Consider the following 20,277-nt stretch of genomic DNA (forward strand, 5'->3'; position numbering starts at 1 on the left):
AATTAAATTAAAAAAGGTAATGCAACAACATCTTCATAAAACAACCAGAGGCATAAACACAAAGCAGAGCATACAAAATAAACAGCTTTGAAATGCCTTGTCAAATACAAACCTGTTGGACCAGTGCAAAAAAAAAAAAAAAAAAAGGTAAAAATGTCAACACCAGTCGTACCTCTCTAGCAGGGAAGAACCACTTCCAGTGGCTGCATTGCCCTGCAGGAGTCCCGTCCCACCCCACCCCTGCCATTTCTACTGAATTTGAGGCTTCCAGGAGCATGATTCTATTTGCAAACAAGGTATGTGTTTCCTGCATCTCTTGTTTTCTTGCAAGCACAGTATTTTTTGCTGGCAGGGCAGCAGGGGTTTTGCATATGAAAAATGCAAATATATTTGCATATATTCCACAATGGGAGCTGGATTTTCTCCCTTCAGGCTTCCCCTGGGAAGTTTGCAAGGAAAAGAATTTCAGTGACAGTCTGAAGGCACTGGTCTATAGACAGGTGTTTCTTTAGATGTTTCAGTTCATAGGTATTTAGGGTGCTTTTTTTAAAGGTACAAACTGTTACCTCAAATTCTCTGAATCAGCAGCTGATACACCACCTTCAGAATCAGTATAAGGTGATTCAAGCTGCTTGTCCAAGTTAGAATCATGGCAACTGCACTATGCACTAATTGAAGCTTCCAGATCATCTTCAACAGCATCCCTGCGTACAATGCATCACAGTAATCCAGTCCTGAGAACACTCAGGCGTTCTTCCAGACTATGCAAAGAGGAAAGTCAATGACTAAATCTGGATTCATTACAGTGGCCTGTAAAAGCCCTGAAAAGAAGATCTCATATTTGCTCCCCTTGCCCATGCATGGTCACAATGAGATGGCGCACTCGTTGTGTCAGTGTCAAACTTCCCCTTGATAAAGCGAGATCGCAAAATGCTACCCACAATAAAATCTGTGCAGAGATAAAGTACATACACTCAGACACAATAATTACAAACTTCAGTCAAATAAAACTTCGGAGGAAAAGAAAGAAATCCATGCATTACCTGCTCTCTCTTAGTTTCTGGATATATTTATACTTAGGAGTCAATGAACCATTGGATGTAATCACTGCCTATAAAAAGTATATGAAACATGTCAATTACTCTCCTGGCCACTGACCTTGGCATGCTGGAGTTAAGAAAAGGGAGGCAATTGGTTTTCAAGACTTACATCTCTAACTACAGGTGAGTAATTCTGGCTCTCAAGGGGTTCAGAGGCATCAGATAACAGCTGTGGAGATCAAGGGGTTTTTTTTCAGTCAGAGCACTTGCTTTTCACACACGTCTTGAGACAGATAATTATCCTTCAGAAATAAAATAGCCTTGGGAAACTATATTTCATTAAAAACAGGGAAACTGTCAAGATATAAGCTCAGATTAAAATGCAGTTTGTGTTGCTAGCCAGCCCACCTTGAAGAGCTGGAACCCTGAATTTTAATTGTCAATTAAATCCTTCTTAGATTCATTTTTCCTCCCACCCTTCTTACTTCTTCATCATCTTTTTTTAGCCCTGTTAACTGCTACCATTTAGATGAGAAGGACCCAACACAAAAAGATTTTTGTGTCATTTATTTCTGTAATACACATCTGTCATTTGATTCCAAAAAGGTGAATCAGGAGCTAGCAGGGGCTTGCAGGAGAATTTGGAGTAAGTTGCCAACTTGCTATAGGGAAGTGGGTAACAGATCTGCCATTCCATATGGTACAAAGACTGGAGAGGTAGAGGTTAATTGAGATAACAAAGATGATAAAAAAGAACAAATTTTATTTGTGGTCTCCCTAGTAGAAAGTCTGGAAAAAACTGACCTCTTTATTTTCTAAGTGCAGACATGCAACCCTAGAACTGCAATTCTTGGAATTGGTTTTATTCTAATTGTTTTTTCTGGCACTTAAAAGAAATTGGATAGGAAAAGCAAGAGCTTAAAATGTAAGACGAAGTCAAGTGGGAACAGCTTTTCTCTTGACTGAAAGCCAATCATTCTGGTCAAAGTAGCAATGCACTTTTAAAGCAGGGAAACAGCTTCACGCTCATCTCAACGTTAGTCCCTGAAATCTCCAGTTGGACATACCTGAGGGTTAGGACAAGGACTCTATTTTTTTTAAAAACAGCACTCATTTTTGTAAATCCATACCCAGCCAAAGCTGCTATTTGAGCCCAGAGCACAGAAGAGAAGCAGCTGTGGCCCTCCAAACACTGATGGACTCCACCTCCCATGAGCTTCAGCCCGTAGAACAAATAATCAGGGCTAATGTGAGTCCCTAGGGGGACACAGGTTCCCCAACCCTCCCCCACAGTGGCTTCCATCTCATGGCAAACAAGCTTGAAGGACAGCAAGCACTGAAGGGGGTACTCCTCCCACTTTTTAGCCCTCAGTGCCTCTCAACTGGTAGAAAGCAATTTTCATGAATGGCTCAAAAAAGTTCCAGCTTGGTGGGTAGCTAGTAAGACCGGGCAAGTCTGGTTCAGATAAATGCCAGTTTGGTTGGCTGCAGACAGAATCACAGACTGGCAGATATAAACTTTCTCAGCCACCAAACGACTTCCATGAGCAAGAAGCAGAGCTTGCTGATGAAAATGATTTGCAATTATTTACACTAATATTTCAAACGATTAAAATTCCAAGCCTCCCAAAAGCTTTTATATTTGATTAAATTAATTTCATATTTTTATTGGCAGAACTGATAGATTGATTGTAAATGATGGAAAGCAACATGGAAAAGATGGACAAGTGAATTTAAACCACTGGAGAAAGCTTATACCACATAGAAAGGATTGGAACACTTCTATTTTTAATAATTCAAAATTAAATGTGTTGCTCTGATTTCACTTGTACAGGTGTGGCCACTATCTTTAAATTAATCAGGCAGCCATATAATCCTATGTATTCTTAAATATACAGGCAACTGAAAATAGTCAGTGTACCTGATCATTACAAACTGTATGTGCATTGAAAGCATGCCTGAATCAATATTAGTGTAGGGTTGCAAGCAAATACTTTGCAAGACACTATGGCTTGACCGTCTGTCACTTTTTATAGCACAAAGATGCATAGCAGGATACATTCTCTCATTAAACAAACCTTATGTTGGCACTCAACTACAGGTTCTTGTCTGCAGCACAGCACCCACATAACAGCCATTAACACTCTCTGGCAACCATTTATGTCTCAACCAAGGCCATTAACACATGGCTGTACAGTCTCCATGACTTCAGAGTACAGCTAACAACAATGACTTGGAAAAAAGTCAATGTGGCTTGTTTTCTGCCTTTCTTAGCAGCTTGATGTGTAGAAGTCAGCGGGGAAGCTTTCCAAAAAATGGACATAAACATTAGCACCTATTCACACTGGAATATCATACTGCTATTAAAGGCACAGTTACAAGGGCCAGCTGAAAGTTGGCACCTTGCTTCAAAGTTTAGAGTTAACAACACTTGAGTCTGTGAGTACACAGCGTGGTTATTTCTGTAACCCAACAACAGGTGGAGCTACTGCTTCACCTAATCCTGTTTTAAGGAATATTCTAGCTAGTACTAACGCTGTATCAAATTGTTATCTATTTCATGGGGAAAGTTCATATATTGGGAAAAACAGAAAAAAGAGTCTGTCTACCACCATTGCCTGTCCATCCCCCGAACGAGTGCAAGAGTAGACAGTAGAGTGTTGATGTATTATCGCGTTTCTTCAGAGCTGCTGCTTCCCCGATCTTGAGTTGCTGCATCAGCACCATTTTATCCCCACGTGAAAGAGCAATTCATTGAACGCTCCCAACCACTCACATAGTGAGTGTGATGTTGTGACACCAAAAGCCAGTCAGATTTGGCTTTGGGATAACATTGGCGAGAAGAAATTAATCCTGCCAGCCAACCAGAAAGAGAGGGGGTGAAGCTGCCTCTCCAGGCAACTGGCCAGGTCAGCATGGCAGAAGCGCATGCTGCAAAAGAACAGCCACTCATTGGACAAAACGGACAGGTCTATTTTATTGGAACAGCTCCGATAAGACAGGCTGGTGTCGGTTCCCATTTCACCAATATTTACTAGCCACCGGGAAGCACTCTTGAAACCTATGGGCTTGAGGAGCTGGAGAAGAAAACCTGTCCAATGAAATCTTATTTGTAAAGATCCTGCTTAATCTATCCTACACCATTGATGCAACAGAACCAACACTGTAAAAAAGATTTCGAACAGACATTTCTTGAAAGCCAGTTAAGTTTTACAGCAGATTTCTAATGGAGAAGGCAGACTGAAAGCAGCACAATTTACAAACCTGTAAGCACCCATTTGTTCAAAACAAAATATACCTGACTTACCATTTCTTCGATGTAAGGAAAGAGCATGTCCCCAAAACATTCTGTTGATTCTATAGGAAGCTGAGCTGGCAGGTTGTCAATTGAACACATCAAAATCCCAGATCCCTCCACACTGGAAGACAGAGCAGTCTGATTCCACCTCACAAATACTTTGCAAGTCATCAGCCTAACCTACCTCATAAGGGTGTTGTGAGGATAAAACGGTAGGGAGAAGATGTTAGAAGAAAAAGAAGTAACACCATGGGTTTGCACCTAAGATGATAACTTAAAGTCCAGAGGAAAAGTTTCTCATTGTTTCTTCTCCATAAAGCCATTTCTACCTACTGCCCCCATAAAATGGCCAAGAAGTTTTTTTTTGGGGGGGGGGGTCTCCTAGACTATGTAGCAGACTGCTGGAGGAGGGACAGCTTAGATTTTAAAGTAAATTGACTTAAGGAAATTTTCCCATCCCCCACTTCCCTCAGCAGCCCCTTGGGTACCTCCAGCTCTCCAGAGAGGCTGCAGGGAACTTTCTGTGAACCTCCTTAAAGATCCAGGCCTTTAAATGCTGGGAGAAGCTTTGGCTTTTTTTTTCACCTCCATTAATAAAGCAACCTAGTATAATTGTTGCTGCTGCTTTGAAACAGAGTTATTAACCCAAGAGCAAGCCCAGACAAATTAGGGAGGGTCTCTCACCTGTCATGGATAATGTGCTGATCGGCATCATACATGCAGAAGGGGCTGTCGATTGTTGTACACTCCGTCATAAATTCTATCGATCCTTCAGTGTCAGCTGAGATGTCGCATATCGCAACAAGTCTAGAAGGGGTGATTTAAAAATAAATGAAAAGCATCCACAGTGAAGAAGCCATTTTCAATTTACAGCCTCCTGAAGGTATGACTCCCAATGGCACAGCCACCCACAGCATCAAGAGAAATCAACAGCTGAACCAGCCAGACTATTCAAAGTAGATTTACAGCACAAACTGTGTTCCCCTGGGAAACCTGGGAACTACAGTTCTGCAAGGCAGGTGAGGACTCCTAACTAGACTGTACAAGACTCGGTGGCATGCGAGGGAATGTGGTCCCTTTGATCGTCCGCGTTTGGAAATCGGTTGTTATAGCTCATGTCAGGACTTTGATACATGGTTTGCATTCCCCAGGTATGACTATATCCATTGCCTGGCAACAGTGATCCATGGCCTGGTAACCTCTTGTTTGGACTACTGTAATGCGCTTTACATGGGGGTGCCCTTAAAAATGGTCTGGAGACTCCAGTTGGTTCAAAACAGGGCAGCTCACCTCCTAACAAGAACTGTGAGGCATGAGCATATTACGCTTGTCTTATATCATCTGCACAGGTTACCAATTGAACTCCAGGCTGGCTTTAAGGTGCTTACATTGACATATAAAGCCCTGAATGGTTTAGGACCTGCATATCTGATGGAACATCTCCTCCCAGACATGCCTGCCCAGACCCAAAGGTCACTGTCAGAGGTCCTTCTCTAGGAGCCACCTGTAAAGGATGCAAGAAAGGTGGCTACTTGAAGAAGGGCCTTTTCAGCAGTGGCACCCCAGTTGCAGAACCAGCTTCCCAGAGAAGTGTGCCTGCCACCAACGCATCACACCTTTCAGCACCAAGCTCTAACCTTTTTATTCAGTATTTAATTGTTGAGATATATATATAGAAAGATATAGATATATATGTATGTCAACAATATAAATTATATTGACGCTGTGTGTGAATTGTTTATTATTGTTAGTGGTTTCATATTCTGTTCATTACTGTTATCGGTTATATATTTTGTTCTTACTGATCATGATTGTAACTTGTTCTAGGTTTTATCTTATTGTCATGTTGGAGTCTGTTTCATATTTTAAATGTTTGTAAACCATCCAGAGAGCTAACTGGCTACAGGCAGGGTATAAAAATGTATCAAATAAAAGAAGTAAACAAACTGCAGCTGTAGTTTTGATCCTAATCACTACAGAAGGATTTCCTGACAGGAGAAGCTGCTTGATTGTGGAAGAGACTGCCGTGAAATGGACTTCCACTTGTTAAAAGTTTTGAAGCAGGATTGCCCACCTAGCAGAGAGGCTGTCGCTGTGGATATCCCTGCATCAGCAAGGAAAACAACCACTGAGGACTCTCTCTGACTCCCCTGGCAACTGCTGCTTCACTCTTTGAAGAACCACAGCAGTAGAGCAAAGCCCTTTTGTCTGCCCTTTCCCCCATGTGTCCCGAAGACACTAGTGCACACCAGGCTATGCACAATTTTTGGGAAATGGGCTACAGCTGGCTACTTTTACTTAAAAGAAAAAGCAGGAGCGGACTCTAGTCCAGAACGTGCCCCCAGTGTGGACTGGTGCCCTTCACCCATTTCAGCCCAAGCACTGCTTCTCCAATTGCCCTTTGCTCTTGGATGCACTATCTTAAATGCGCCCAGGATCAGGACCCCATGGCTGCTTTGTCTTCAAACGGGCCTGGTTTTAACCATTTTTAAGTAGTAGTTCAATCCAAACTCCTTGCTGTAAGACCACTCACAATCCATAATCTGTATTTTCTACTGCCAGTGGAAGCTCACTGCGGTGTAAAAGTACACCAACATTGGAACAAGCTGGAGCAGAAATCATTAGTGATGAAAACAAGTTACATGTTAAAAAAAAACCCCATATACTCAGAAAAAATTGCTTAGCAATGAACTGAAGGGCGGATTCTGCAGGTGCTTTAACCGGTACCTTCCCAGTGCAGCTAGCTTTCACCAGTGGGGGAATGTTACCCAGTCCATGAAATCCCACAACTCCCAGCATGCAGGAGTGCACGGGATTGTTTTCTGCCTAATCATGAACTGGAAGAAAAATGGAGTTCCTCTTACTGCTTCTAGTGTCAGCCAAATTCTACCGAGCACACGTCTAGATCCACTGCTTTGTGACCTACAATCGAACTCATATTTGTTCACAAGCAAACCGCGTCAGCAGTGCCCCTTCTTGCAGGCCAGCATTTCTTACTTGTGCGGCAATTCAGGGCAGCCCTCTGTCCCAGCAGCAGAAGATCGGAGAGGAGTCAGAAGCTTCTGTGCATCCTGCCTGCTTAGCAATCGCGGGGTGTGCGGCTCCCAGTAGATCCCATTTATGATGCAAGTAGCATATGGTGCAATCTGTAGAGTGAAGTCGATCATTCCTTACCATCTGTGGCAACAGTTAAACCCCCTGATCCTAGTTCTTAGCTTGTGTGACTCAATAAGCAAAGCAAATGCGATATGAGAGGAACTTTGCTGCCAACAGTGTATCTCACACGGTGGTGCAGTGGTACATGTTAAAGGGCAGGCAATCATCATAGCGGCCCCCATAGTCACGTCCCCAAGGAGAGCCTAAACATTCTGGCAATTGCATTGTTCCATAACAAACCAGTCCCAGCAGTTTTCATCTCCGCTGGGAGAGCTAATGGGTCTGGATTGCTCATTCAAGACTAAGCCAATAACTTCGTCATTGCTATCAAATTCATTTCCTACCAGTCGCTTTGAGGAATTGCGGGTAATCTCAAGGGGAATGGGAACGGACACGGCAGATGATGTGAGCACCCCTGCTAATCAAACAGTTCTGGTGCTGGGTCCCTGTGAGACTTGGCTTCACGACTCCTCTGGCTTCCTATTCACCTCTTCATGGGGCATCAGAAATATGTGTTCTTCAAGTCAGTGGGCATGGCCAGAGCCAGGTATGTGAAGGTGATCCCCCTGGCCTCCCCCACATTCACATACAGGGTTTTCCCTCTATTCTCACCACATATATATTTCATAGGAAATTTGGCCCTCCCTTCCTTGCATACCTGACCCAGCCTCACAACAGCTGGGGAAGGTTCATTTCCATGCACCTCCTCCAGAAAAGCTCCATCTTCTTCCCAACATGCTGATGGACCGAATGGCAGGCCTGGACTCCCTGTGCAGGCCAGACCACAGGCTTCCAAGGACCCCACATGGCCCCAGGATGCCCCTACCTGACCAAGTTAACCATCAGCTTACTTTTTGTTTCATTCATGTAGTGCCAAAATTAACCCAGTATTTTAGGCCACTGATGTCTGGACAATCAAGGAACTTCCAATTAAACAGTTCAGAGGACAAGAGGCTCCTAAACTGGAGACCCAAAACACCATACTCACATCAGTGTTAAACCGAGATGTGTAGAGTTCAGGGTGTTTCTCGTATTCCACGGGGTCGTACACCCCATCACTCTTCCTCACAAGATGGTGGTGCCGACTTAGCACTGTACCATACACTTTTCGGAGGTCTGTCAGGGAGCACAGGAAGTTAGACAATACTAGACACCACAGAGCATTAACACAACACATAGTGTAGGGCCACAAGGTTGGTGGCCAGTTTGCAGGGGATGCCGTATGAGGCGAGACTGAGGGAACTGGGTCTCTTCAGCCTGGAGAAGAGGAGACTCAGAGGGGATCTGCTGGCGACACACAGTTATGTGAGGGGATGTCACATGGAGATGGGTAGAGACCTCTTCTCCCCTGCAGAGGAAGGCAGGACCCGCTCCAATGGAGCAAAGCTCAGGGAGCCAAGGTTCCATTTGGATGCCAGGAAGCACTTCCTGACAGTTAGGACCCCGAGGGTGTGGAATGGGCTTCCACGAGCGGTCGTTGAGGCCCCATCAGTGTGGGTGTTCAAGGATAGGGTGGATGTCCACATGGTGGGCATGTTGTGAGCGGAGCCGGCTGATGCCGGAGGTCAGACTAGATGGTCTGGGAGACTCCTTCTGACTCGCTCTGTTTCTATGTTTCTAACACATAACTGCGTAATAGTACCTCCAGTTCTAGAGGCCTCCTTTAGCTCATGGGGCTCCACAAACTCACAAGGCAGTGCATTAAACATTTCCTGGGCACCCTGCAGATAAGAACATGACCAGAGCTGTGTTAGCTTTAACAAATAACTCAAGGCATTGGGCAGTCACAGTAACGATATTTCTATTCTATAAGCCGCATTGTGGTGCTGCAGAGGATGGTGTGGAACAGGACTTGGACCAGGGATACGTGAATTCAAATCCACATTGCTCACTGCTGCAGCTTTGGGGCACTCTCCCCATCTCTGCCTTTGTCTCATTCTCTACGTATTTTCTTATGAAGAATGTAAGACCATGCCAGCAGCTGTGATGGATCAACCCCAGATCCTCCCTGACCAGCATTCTGTTCACACAGTGGCCTAGCAGCTGCCCACAGGAAACCTACAAACAGGACATGGGTGCAACAGCACCTCCCACCCATGTTCCCCAGCAACCAGCATACATAGATATGCTATCTCCAGTTTTGGGGTAGCACATACAATCATTAGGACTAGTAGCCCTTGATAGTCTTCTTCTTCATGAATTTGCCCAATCCGCTGTTTAAAGCCATCCGAATTGATGGCCATCACCACTTTTTGTGGAAGGAAATTCCATAGTTTTAATGACGTGCTGGGTGAAAAAGTACTTCCTTTCATCTCTTCTGAAACTCCCACCAATCAGCTTCATGGGATGACTGACCGAGTGTGCCAGCCGTTCTATTTCAATTCCCTTCTCTTCCTCTCTAGTAGACAGTTCGTAAGATACTGTCCAGTGTAGACAGCTAGCAACGCCAGATGGAAAGGGACAGCTACAGGTATATCTCACTTTTCTTACACTTCTCCAAAGGTTTCAGGCTCAATGGTGGCTCAGAGACAGAGCTGAGCATACAGCTTGTGTGCAAAAGGTCTCAAATCTTGGCTTCTCAAGCTAGGTATTGCAAAAGATCTCCTCTCAAAGCTGTGTGCCAGTCATCATGGACCAAGCTTCCCCAGCATGGTGCCTTCAGTTCCCATCAAGTGTCTGAAAACATTTGGTAGGCACCAAGTAGGAGAAGGCTATGTTCAGTACTGAGCTAAATGGAACAGTGGTCTGGCTCAACATAAAACAGCTTCCTGTGTTCCCCATGAGACAATCTATACTTAGATCTCCTTATTTTTACATGGGAGATAACATGCAATTTGTACACTGGAAAGTTTTATGAAAGCTATGTGCTCTCCTGACGCGAATAATATTCTTAGCTAACACTGTAATCCTATGAGAAAAATTAGTTAATGTTACACTTTTGAAGAACGCCTTACCTTAGAGACATTACCAGTGCCTGTAAACACAAACGTTATGGGCCCAATAGATTTCGGCATCAAGCCTAGGGAAATCTCGTAGCCAGCATCTCGAACTGCCTGCACGGCCTGGCTGCTGTTTCTGTAATTATGAGCCATCCCAATGTGCTGAAACCAGAAGCAGAACATTAGTTGGCCAGTATGTCTTTCAGGTTAGTGCTTTGCGTGGAATTTGGCATATAGCCTTACCATGAAAGGAGTATGATGTCCCAGAGCAAGAAATCTTAATCCCATTCCATGTAAAATATTGATCATACCTACGCAAGAATGAAATGAAACTGTTATTAATTCTGCAACAGAATCACTTGGCTGACAGAAGCAACAGAATTAGAAGAGGGCATGGAATCACAGTGCCTCAAGTGACCACAGTTGCAATCCTATACACCAGCCTTTTCCAGCTCAGGCCCTTCCATATGTCTTGGATTACAGCTCTCATCAGCCCCAGTTTACAAGGAAAATGCTCAGAGATTAGGGGAGTTGTAATCCAAGACATATGGAAGGGCCTGAGCTGGAGAAGACTGTTGTATGTGCTTCCCTGAGATTAAGTCTTGTTGAACTCAGTTGGACTTACTTCTGAACCGACATGTATAGGATTGCACTGAAAAAACTATTGCTAATCCTTTGGATTTAGCAAGGTAGCAGGTTAACCACTGGATTGGTCTTGTGCTACTTTTTAAAAAAATGAGCAAGGGGAATGGGTCAGGAAGATGGTTTTGTGGTAGAACACATGCAGAAAGTCCCAGGTTCTGTCCCCGGCATCTCCAAATAAAAGGAAGAGGTGAGACTTGACAGGTGGGGTCCCTGTACAAGATCCTAGAAAGCCAACCTGAATAGACAATATTGACCTAACCTGATAGCATGACCTATGGCCTGATGCTTGCTTCAGGCTTGAACATGATTACCAGTGACATTGCTTAGGAGAAACAATTGCTTAGGAGAAACAATTGATCTAAGCAAGTAAGCTAAGCAACATGAGACTCGAGAAAGCAACGTTCTTCCCCATTCCATCCTGACCTCTTGATAACTAGCCAATAACAGTTATACCACATAATATTCTTCTTCCACAAGATCAATATTTGTTCGGAATACCTGCAACACCGGCCCATTTTCCAAAGGCTACAACTCGCACTCCTCGGTGATCCACCATTTTCTCATAATCTACCAATCGAATGTTCTAAAAGTACAAACAAGGTATATATTGATGTTCCGGTAAAGCACATTCATTTGAAAAGACTAAAACAATCCTTTTTATGGCAAATCCCACTCCTTAACTAGATGGATGCCAGAATCAGGTCTTATATAAAAATTGAACACAATGTTCTGTGAATATCCCGTGCCATCCTGAGGAGAAGAAAAGATGAACTCTCCATTTGCCTTCTTTTCAACAGTGGTTGCGTAGGGAAAATGTATTTGTTTCTTCAAGTTGTATTTGTTTTGCATACAAGCTGAATACTGTGTAAATTATGAAAAATTATACAAGTTGAAAAATGGCATTAGAGGAAATCAGCAGTTTTAGACATAGGCTCTCTGCCCTCCCAAGCCAAAAAATGAAGTGTTTCTTAGTGTCAGTTCACTTTGTACATCTTCTTCTATACAGCACAGTACAGATGTTCTCCAGAGTTAGACAGTGTGAACCACTTTGCTGCCTTGCAAACATCTGATAATGCCCACCCCCAAATAAAAGCTGCAGAAGACACCACTGTCCTAAGCAATCAGATACGTAATACAGTGTCAAGCTCAAGTCCAACTAGATGGTAGGTTAATCGTATGGTATTGACCACCCAGGAGATAAGCTGCTGTGAGAAGATAGGTGAGCCCTTTTTTTGCTTTCCATGACCACAATGAGCTTGAACAGCTACTAGAATGGGTCAGTCCACAATTGTAGAGTCCACAATTTCTCGTGTAAAGAAAAATGTGATCTATAGCATCCATAGTTAGCGCATGGCCCCAGGTTAAAACCTTTTTATTTAATTGCTATTTTAAAAATTAATATTTTATTGTTGAACAGTCGTTCTTTTTGTTTTCAGTTTTTTGTCCTTATGTAATCTTTTATTGAATTTGTTATTTATAAAGATCATTTTATTGTTTTTAATTGTATGTATTGTGAGCCGTCCCGAGATGCCAAGGCATGTGGTGACGACATACAAAAGTTTAAAATAAATAAATACTGTATTTTTTGCTCTTTAAGACACACTTCCCCCCCCCCTCAAAAGGAAGGGGAAATGTCTGTGTGTCTTATAGAGCAAATATGTGTGTGCAGTAAGACTGTCAGATGTGCAGCCCATGGGGAAGTGATGGGGAATGTGCCTGTGATTATGTGCCCATTTGATTCAGAATATTTTTTTATTGTTTTCCTCCTCTAAAAACTAGGTGCGTCTTATGGTCAGGCGTGACTTATAGAGCGAAAAATATGGTAAATAGTAAATACACTTAACAAAAAGGTACTACCAGAAGAATATGGGCATCATTCATTTAAAGGTAAGCACCCTTTGGTCCCATGTTTTAGTTTCAATGCAAGAATCAAATACATGCCTAACAGTGCAAACTTATACACGTATATTCAGTAGTAAGCCGCACTGAAATCAGCAGGACGTACACCAAGGCAAGTGTGTACAGGGTTGCAACCTAAAATCCTCACACTGGTATCAATGAGGCTTGAAAGTGCCAAGTGTTGACCCAATGCATTGTGTCCAGTGTGGGGTTTGCCTTCAAAGGTTCTGAGACACATTCCATGGGTATTTCATTGCCATGTTGTGGAAAGGCAGTACCACACTTTGCAAATATTCTCAGCCCGTTGAACTCGTAGCCCATTTCACAAGGACGTTATAACAATGGATAGCAAACTCTGTCAAGCACTGTACTACCTTGCTTAGGATTTCATCCAACAGAGACATATTTGCCTCTTGAGCTTTAATTGTGTGAGAGAAAAATGCATAGTTCTTGTTGGGAATTAATTTATCCTCTGGAGGCCTCTTCACACCCACAATCAGGCAGGCCTCTGAAATATCCTCCTGTATAATACCACCAGCTTTCACATAGTCCTGCAAACGGGGAATGGAAGCAATGTCAACATCTTGAACCAAATGGAACAAAGGTGGACAACATTCAGATAGTTCCTATAGACATTTCTCTCAGGAAGAAGTACTAATTCTTAGGTGAGCCACACAAGGCTGTGGGGAAGTTGGTTCACGGAACCAAGCAGGACTTGCAATTATACATTCCTCTGCCAGTCCTAGATGAATCTACATACACCTGATGTAACAGACTGCAATATCAAACAATGACTATTTTTGTATAAGAGACTGATGGTTTCAGTTAAAGTTTTCTACACAAGGGGCTCACCTTTGCTGTTCCTGGCTCTTCACCTTTCTTCCCACTCTCTCTACTTTTCCTTGGCTGCTGCATTTGCTTTTTCCACTTCTTCTTCCCTAGGCCTTTCCAGCTGCTCAGTCCCTCTCTAACATAATTTCTGGCAATAGCCCCACAACCTTCGGGCACTGCCTTCCCCATATTTCTCAATAATTTAAATGACATTCTTTGCTCTATCAGTTCCAGACAGCGTGTAAGACTAATGCATGCTCTACCTGTTTTCTTCTTATGCTCAAGAGTTTTACGTTTTTCAAAAATGGAGGATCAACACTTGCCATTTCTTTCTTACCTGTGGCCTCAGTAAACTGAAAAAATAAAATCACCGTATCATGTGGCACAGTCTGCAAACTTTCTTCCAAAAGGCTAATTGGATGCTTTAGCCTGGATGTCTGTACAATTAGAGAACCAAGCTACACACCAAGTGTAATAAACATATTTATTCCAGTATGGCCTTGATACAGGCTGTAACTGTGCCATTCTGGGGGGCGGGGGTGGTTAAGCTCTCCACACACACCCATTTTCATTTCAAAATTACATTCCCTGCAGAGCAGTTTTAAAAAGTCTCCAATAGGGAGACTTGGTGACCCCAATAGGTATGGAAATTCAGTAGAAAAACAGATGGGAGGAAAACATAAAACTCTCCCTCTCATAGTGATCTGGTCTTGATCAAATTGTGACTACACAACACTTATATGAAGTAAATAAGTCTATGATGTGTAGCTCAGCTATGCATCATTACAAGCAAGTTTACTTTGACCTCTGACTATGCAGGAAGCCTAGCTAAAACATCCAATTAGCCCCCTACCCCTATCCTATTTCCATCACTACCACCTACTTCATCAGGCCTGAAGAAGGGATGTGGAGGTCTCAAAAGCTTTCACATTCTTTTATGATCTTCAATTTCATTAGACACATCACAAGTACATCGGTACTAACCTTTTCATGGATGGACCGCCGATTGGACGGCTGCACCAAGACTTTGTACCCCAGGTTGGTTAAGAGCTTGACATGCCGTGGAGCCAGGGGGGCTCTTCTCTCCCAGGCATTGACATCCTCCCTCCTGATGGCCAGGACAGATTTGTGATAATGCTGCCACCTTGAAAGGTGGCTCTCGAACCTACCACCAGTACACCTGAATGTTCGGAGCATGGTAAAAACCTGACAATGGCAGAGACAAAGTAAACAAGGCAGGCAACATAAGCTGCTTCGAAAGTCACAGTTGTGCAAAATGAAAAGAAACAAGGGGGATGAAAGGTCTGTTTGTTCTCCTTAGAATTCTGCTGTAAAACCAAGACAGTTATGATTTAACATAAGGAACAGCACAGAAGCCATAATTAACAGCATGCTGCCAATTACCCATTGTTCCAGAAGATACAGAAATCGCCCAAACTGAATCTCTCTGGGGAAGGATTCCATGTACTGGGCACCACAGTAGAAAGCCCTTTCTCCACTTATCACATTTTTTGGAACAACTGGAGTTCCTAAGACATCAAAAGAATGAACAGGTAACCTGTTAACAAGAATGCTGAGAAACAATTGTTAATGCTTCCCATGTCAAAATGACTGCCAGCAAATTGAAAGAGCTCAGCAGACCAATTGCACTTTTCTTTCTGCTTGGCTAGTTTTTCACCTACAGGGCAGTACTGTGAGGCAGAAAAATTTCCAGTGCTTTATCTTCAGCACTTTTCATTTCATATATTCATTACTTAATAATGAATTGATAGCAGTTGTACACAATACTGGAGAAGCTTGGCAGTTCCAAGTAAAAGATGACTGGGTGTCAGCATATCATGATAACTCTTTGGGGTGCACAAATTTATCTGGGTACCAACAGTTTTCATGAATTTCTCCTTTCTCCTTATATTTAAAGAGTGTAAGAGAAGTGCTGTTTTCAGTTTCCAAGAAATCCACATCACTCCCTTTGCTGAGAGAACAGCCTCTAACAATCTGATGTCTTTGCTGAGAGAAGAGCCTTTACATTGGCAACTACATGTAGGAAAAGACAGTCTTTCAGTTACTCAGGTACTGAGACTTTTAGTCCATTCCATGTGACAACCAATCTTGAACTGTGGCAGAGACAGTTTGGCATCTGGGGAATAAATTTCATATTTGCATTCACTGAAGTTTGTTCCGGTTAATAGCCTAGCAGCGGTATTTCGAACCAGCGGACACTTCCAAAGAGTCTCCAAGACACCTACTATCCTGGACCTGCACAGAATGCATTACAACAATCTAATCTAGATGCAGCCAGAGCTCTGACTTGACTACTAAAAGGTGTTACACGACACAGGGTGATAGAGCTGGATCAATGGACCCGAGCAGTTCGGGACACTCATGGAAACCAAGAATGTGTCCCAAACTGACATCAGTCCAAAGTATTCAACTGCACGTATGCTCAGACTCACATGCTGATCTTCTGAACTGCTTTGTTCCTAGAAAAAGAGCGTGCATCCTATAAGTGCATTACATTAGAAGTTTATGTTATGTTATGTTGTTGTAACGTTATTCACTTGATGCTGGTTTGCTGGGTTTTTGAACAGCAATGTAATTCCTTTACAAATACAACCATACTTGATTGAAGAGGCAATTTTCAAGTTAAATGTATTCACAAAAAGGTAGAACCATGAGATGCTTGTGCAGGTAAAAGCCTCCTTATTTCAGTCCCTCCGGCCACCACAAACTGTGAGCAGAAGCAGAACAAAGGGTTGCATCCAAGGTTAGTCCTACTTAGAGTACACAGTGCAAATGAATGGGACTTAAATTAGACTAAATTTGGCATATATTACCTCTGCACAGCAAGTGGTTCTTAATGAGCACCTGCCAGGAACTGAGAGCAAGCCCAACAAAGGACAGGAAGAAAAGTGGTAAGTAGTGCATGAAAAAACAGGAGCTTCAAAGTTTATGCCACAAGTAGTCTGGAGTGAGTGACATGTGACATTCCAGAGGTGCTTCAGCTCCCATAAGCTCCAGCCAGCATGGCCCGTGATAAGGATGAAGGGAACCTTAGCTTACCATTACGTGGAAGGCCACAGATTTCCCTCCCTTGCTCCAAGCCTACTCCCAGTGATAAAGAAAGGACTGATCAAGGTGGAGCAGGTGTGAGGCTGTGGATGCAACCCCACATTGCACTAGTGGGTGCCTGCTCATGCACTGGGATGCCCTCTTCTCAGTGTCCCTTCCAAAAATCTACTCCAGGACATTTTCAAATCCTTTGGACTAGATGCTAAGCTGCAGATCGCTCAGGGGTGGGTTGAGGAGGAGGTATCTCCCTTCTCCCAGCTTCACTAATGGAATACTTCAACAGAACAACATTGCTGGACGCAACCCACTGCAGCCCTCACGTGAAGAAACTCTCTTCAAAAACTGAAGGAGGCTGCCCCTCAAAACAGGACTAGACCTAACCTACAGAAGGACAGACTTTGGTTAAACATCTTGATAACAACCACAGTTTGACAGTTGCCTAGTGGGCTGCTGAAGGACCTCCATGTAGGGAGAGGACCACCATCTCTGCCTCTGGATCACTTCTGTACCTTCACAGAGCAGGTACTTAGCCTATTTGGCTTGCAAGGCCTTTCCAACTGCATTGTTCAAAGCATGAGCTGTACTTCTGCATGTATAAACATAAGGAATGTGAAACCCTGGCCTTTGTCTTACATTATAAAAACAAAATTTGCAACCAACTTTATAGGTATAGCACCCAAGATATTCTTACCCAATACATCCCAAAATACTTCCACACAGCTTAGTTATCACTTTAGCAACCACACTGCTTTGCTTTGAAACAAGCACTGCCTTTCGACAGCTAGTGGTAATTTGGACAGTGGTTATTTGGAGATAAAACCCAAAGAACTATTTGAACTAGGCATGAAACTGACATCACTGTTGTTTTACATACCAAGCTGGTCAGAGGATGGGGATTTGCAATTGTGATTGTGTATTCACATGTAAAACATTCATTTTCTGCATGAGCAAACAATGTAAAACTACAAACTGTCATTTTGTAACTGTTTGGCTTGGCGATGCCATCAGGCTAGGAACAAGGCTGCGTAGCACTCTGATTTAAAATAAGATCTACTGGCATTCTGTTCTTTATCTGATAGTCCTCAAGGAAAAATCAAATAGTACTTTTAGAAGCAGAACTATTGGAATATACATAGAGAACTATAGGCATGGACACGAACAAGGCAGTTTTAACCATTTGACTATTACAGCTATCAGGACAAGACAGCTCCATGTACTTATTCTCAGTTATTTGGTGTCCCTTCCTCAATTTCTCATTTATTGCAAAAAAGCAGTTGTTCTTGGAAGGGCAAATGAGAAGTAAACTTCATCAGAACCACTGCACCCATCTCAGTCCCACTGAGCTCAGCACCACAAGCTTCTGACCCTCGGCTACAGCATTGCTACCGGACTAGTGTAAACTGCATTGTCATATGCCTCACTCCGCTTGGCTTTTTAAGGACTACATGAGAAATGTTTTTAGTCGCGAAGTCGCATCCAACCCATCACAACCCCATGGACAACATTCTTCCAGGCCTTCCTGTCTCCCACCATCCCATATATGGTATTTTAACACATTTTAAAAACACTTTTAATGCAAGATGCCTTTTATGACAACCAAGAATGAAACAAAACACATGATGTGTATTGTCAAGCTCAAATATTTCTTCTTAGCAGAGGTCAACTATGACCCCTAGCAAAGACCCTTCCAAATCTACCCAGGGCTTCTGTGCTTAACGGTGGCAGAAATGGAAAGTTTTCTCTGTCACATGAATAAGTGGTAGGATGGATAACGCTTGCACGACAAGCTAACAGATTACAAGAAAGTCAAGAAACAAAGATGACAGCCCTGTGTCCCGGGAAGCTGTTGTACTAAAATTTGTTCTGTAGACAAGCAGCCATACCCAAAAAGTACTAAAGGCAGTAACTGGGAACATAACAAGTTATTCTTAAACTAGGAGGGAGCTCAGAAAACAAGCTTCCTACCTAATCTGCAAAACAATATACATGCAATGGAAGATAGAAGAATCCACATTCCTAGCCACCCTCACTGTGACTACAAAAAGGTTGTTCAAGTAATCCCTGGTACTAAAACTATGTTAAGTGTGTAGTCACATTTTATCTGGAACTGTCTAAATCAGCTGCAAATGTTGTCTACCAGAAAAGTCAGACAGAAAACTTAATTCACCCTCAGGCTAATTCCATCCATCCCAACCAGCACTGCCAATTGGTGGGGGATAATGGGAGCTGCAGTCCAACAACTTCTGGAGATCAACAAGTTCTCCATCACTACTTAGAATGAATCACCAGTTTTTGTTGTCTTTTAATAAAGTGGGCCACCAATCAAGATACACTGGTCTACAGAAAACTTACTCCAGAACAGTCTTGGGGCAGGAATTTGGACAACTAAATTACCTGCAAAGAACACCTCATTTGGAGAAAACACATTCCCTCCCTGAGTGTAAGTTGCTTAAAACAGCCGCCTTCCCCATCTGAAATGATGGGCCACAATTTGCAAAGTGCAAGGTGTTTATGCGTGTCCCGGGAGGTGTGTTCCAGTACCGGATGGAGGAACATTCCCCAGCAAGGTGCCTCGGGGATTTTGGGAACTGTAGCCCAACAGATCTGGGGCAGATCAGCCTGAGAACAGTTGCTTGACAGACCGAAGAGAAACGAGGAAAGGCGATGAGGTTAAGAGAGCGCTGTCGGAACGCCCGGTTAAACGTAAGGCAGGATTAGCCAGGAGGAGACTGGTCCTCGCCCGGGTCCCTCTGCTTTCCCCCAGAGGCCTAGGCGAGAGGATGCCAGGAAAAGCCTGGCTCTAGACCACGCGGCACGATCTGGAGCAGGAATGGCAGCGACAGCAGCATGTGCTCCCGGGATCCGTGGAGGTGCCTAGGCCCCAGCTGCACAGATCCTCCGGCGGCGGCAGCTTCTCGCCACAAAGCCGTCGTCCGCAGAGTCCCTGCGCCCTTCCTCCTCACCTACCTGGAAGGCACAGCCGAGCCGAGCCGAGCCGAGCCGAGAGAGCGGCGCTCCCGCAGCTACGCTTCCCAGTGAGAACAGCCCTGACGCGGCACCAGCGCGAGCAGCCGGCTGCCCATCAAGCGGCAACTATTCGCAGGACTAGGAGCGGGGCGAGCGGAGGGGAGGGAGAATGCCTCCCCCGCCGGCAGCCAATCCCGTGCGACCTCCCGGGTGCCACCTTCCCCTTCCGCGAGTCGGAGTGGCTGTCTGGCGTGACGTCACTGCGCGGCTTTCTCCTGTCCTTTGTGCGTTCTAACCGCTTCGCCCAAAAAGATTCCAGCTGCCGCTTTCACGACCTGACGCCCTCCCGAGGGGTCGGACTACGACTCCCGTCATGCATTCGTCAAGCACCGCCATTGACGACGCTGGCGGGGCTTGAGTGGAAATGTAGTGC

General features: G+C 43.9%; 1 protein-coding gene across 3 annotated transcripts in view; it reads right to left on the reverse strand.

Annotated features, from left to right (window-relative positions):
• Positions 1-19,985, reverse strand: part of AASS (aminoadipate-semialdehyde synthase) — a 39,917-nt gene extending 19,932 nt beyond the window's left edge. For 2 of the 3 annotated variants that reach the window (XM_044422993.1, XM_044422992.1), the window contains exons 1-13: positions 15,213-19,835; positions 14,793-15,014; positions 13,352-13,528; positions 11,577-11,661; positions 10,677-10,744; positions 10,449-10,595; positions 9,137-9,215; positions 8,483-8,610; positions 7,336-7,484; positions 5,023-5,145; positions 4,348-4,459; positions 1,210-1,269; positions 1,044-1,111 (exon numbers count right to left, since the gene is read on the reverse strand). In XM_044422993.1, coding sequence (XP_044278928.1) covers positions 1,044-1,111; positions 1,210-1,269; positions 4,348-4,459; positions 5,023-5,145; positions 7,336-7,484; positions 8,483-8,610; positions 9,137-9,215; positions 10,449-10,595; positions 10,677-10,744; positions 11,577-11,661; positions 13,352-13,528; positions 14,793-15,014; positions 15,213-15,272 — 1,478 coding nt within the window. In that variant the 5' untranslated portion in view covers positions 15,273-19,835. The other variant, XM_044422994.1, reaches the window with a different exon arrangement.
• Between the last annotated feature and the right edge of the window lie 292 nt (positions 19,986-20,277).

This window comes from Varanus komodoensis, unplaced genomic scaffold, assembly GCF_004798865.1.
Source record: "Varanus komodoensis strain SLA01 unplaced genomic scaffold, ASM479886v1 scaffold13_1, whole genome shotgun sequence".
Taxonomy (NCBI): Eukaryota; Metazoa; Chordata; class Lepidosauria; order Squamata; family Varanidae; genus Varanus; species Varanus komodoensis.